The sequence below is a fragment of the Cyprinodon variegatus genome, unplaced genomic scaffold (genome assembly GCF_000732505.1).
Source record: "Cyprinodon variegatus isolate N-32 unplaced genomic scaffold, C_variegatus-1.0 Scaffold320, whole genome shotgun sequence".
Classification (NCBI taxonomy): Eukaryota; Metazoa; Chordata; class Actinopteri; order Cyprinodontiformes; family Cyprinodontidae; genus Cyprinodon; species Cyprinodon variegatus.
The window spans coordinates 855,134-856,896 of record NW_015150773.1 but is presented as its reverse complement, the minus strand read 5'-3'; the positions used below and the strand labels follow the sequence as shown (position 1 = coordinate 856,896).

Below are 1,763 nucleotides of genomic sequence, written 5' to 3'. Positions count from 1 at the left end.
GGTTCGAATCCGGCCTGTGGTCCTTTGCTGCATGCAGTCCTTTGCCAGTTCAACAGAGCTATGGCTCTGGGTGAGTTTGGCAACTGTATTAAAAAGAAATCTAGGATTGTCCAGGCTGCTGTTAGCCGCTTATATTCAGGATCTATTAGTTTTGGTCGTGACCCAGATTTCATGAATAAACCAATCAGTTAATTTAGGGATTTGTATTTTTAGCTTGGTTCTTTCTGATAACTAAATCTATTTAAAGAGGAAGCTAAGTAAATCTCCCAACACTAAAAGAAACTGGATGGAAATTGTACTTTTCTTTGGCTGCCGTCTGAGTCTGTTGTTCATACAAAGCCTTTTCATAATACTTTTTAGAGAATGATGACGCAGTTCATCGACCACAACCTCTACCTCCATCCAATGTGCACCAAATGGGTTTGTCAAGTGCTGACAGTGCTTCGACCTATGTTCTTTCCTCCAACCGCCATGGGTTCTCCAGTTATCCTGATGCCTTTGTGAGCTCTGCAACTCAGAGCAATCCTGTTAGTAATGGACTTTCTCAACAGGTAAGGCCTTTTTGGTTACTGTATAATGTATGTATAATGTAAACTGTTTTAAAAACTTTGAGGACACTAAATCCTATTCTATGAATTGTGTAAATTTGATGGGCCAGTTGTTCTGGCCTTTAGCCTCTGGTAGGATCCCCAATGGTATAGTGGCCTCAGGAGAGGAATCTCTCAAATAGCAGTTAGAAGGTTACAGTCAATTCTTTGCTCCTGGGAGTTAGCCATTCCTAGAAGATCAAGCTTTGGATTTAGAATTAGCACTGTGGTTTTTATCCAGGTTATTGTGCCATCAACCAGATTAACCTAATTGTATTGTTCAAATTGCTTAATATTTTCTTTTAATGTGTTTTTTTTTTTTACATTCTATTCAAAATAATCTACAAAAATTTAATTTATTTTTTTTATTTATTTATTAATTTTTTTTAACATTGTCCTGTCTGGCAAGCTGACAATAAGAATAATTGTCTTGATGCCAAAAAGAGCCCAACAGATTTTACTTTCAAAAGTGGAGTAGTACGGCTATCGCCATACTGCTCCACTTGTTTCATGCATATAAATTGCTTTATTATAATCATGCAGGGAGTTTTACAGTTTATATGGACACTGCAATGTAAATAGAGCAGAAATTAGAAGAAGAAAAAGGAAAAAAGAAAAAAAAGACACAAAAGATGAAAGAAAGAAGAGATAGAAAGGAGACAATGACAAAACATTTCCAGTCTGCTTCATCACCTGTAACGAGATGAAAAAAGAACAGCACAACATGGTACGAGATATACAAAAAAGCAACACCTTGAAACTATCGCTAAAGTAGAATAAAGTAGTAAAAGTAGCAGTAGCAAAAATTGAATTGAGACATCAGCCATGACTGACTGGAGATTTGAAAACACAAATAAAACAATATGAGAAGAAAAGACCAAAATGCACTGATCCAGGGTTAATGTCCATGTTAAGGAATAAATTAACACTTTTTTTTTTATGTATGTATGAACGGCATTTCCTCGCTGTGTTTTATGTTTAATAAGGTATTGCTATATTCTGTTTTCATTTGTGTAATTAGGGTTTTGCCTTTTTTAGGTCTATTTCCAGTTTCTGAGTTTATTCTTGTGTTTTGTCCTTTTTGCGTTTTAGTTTAATTTTCAGATGATTGTTAATTTTTCACCCCTGGGAATTTTTTTCTTTATATCATCTTTTCCCTTCCTCAGCTTCCCTGCT

The 1,763-nt window shown here is 35.5% G+C and overlaps 1 protein-coding gene across 5 annotated transcripts in view; it reads left to right on the top strand.

The window, feature by feature from the left end:
* LOC107090998 (paired box protein Pax-7-like) overlaps positions 1-1,763 on the top strand; it is a 37,133-nt gene that overhangs the window by 21,633 nt on the left and 13,737 nt on the right. For all 5 annotated transcript variants that reach the window (XM_015384693.1, XM_015384690.1, XM_015384691.1 and 2 more), the window contains exon 7: positions 361-551. In XM_015384693.1, the coding sequence (XP_015240179.1) occupies positions 361-551 (191 nt within the window). The remainder of the gene's footprint in view (positions 1-360; positions 552-1,763) is intronic.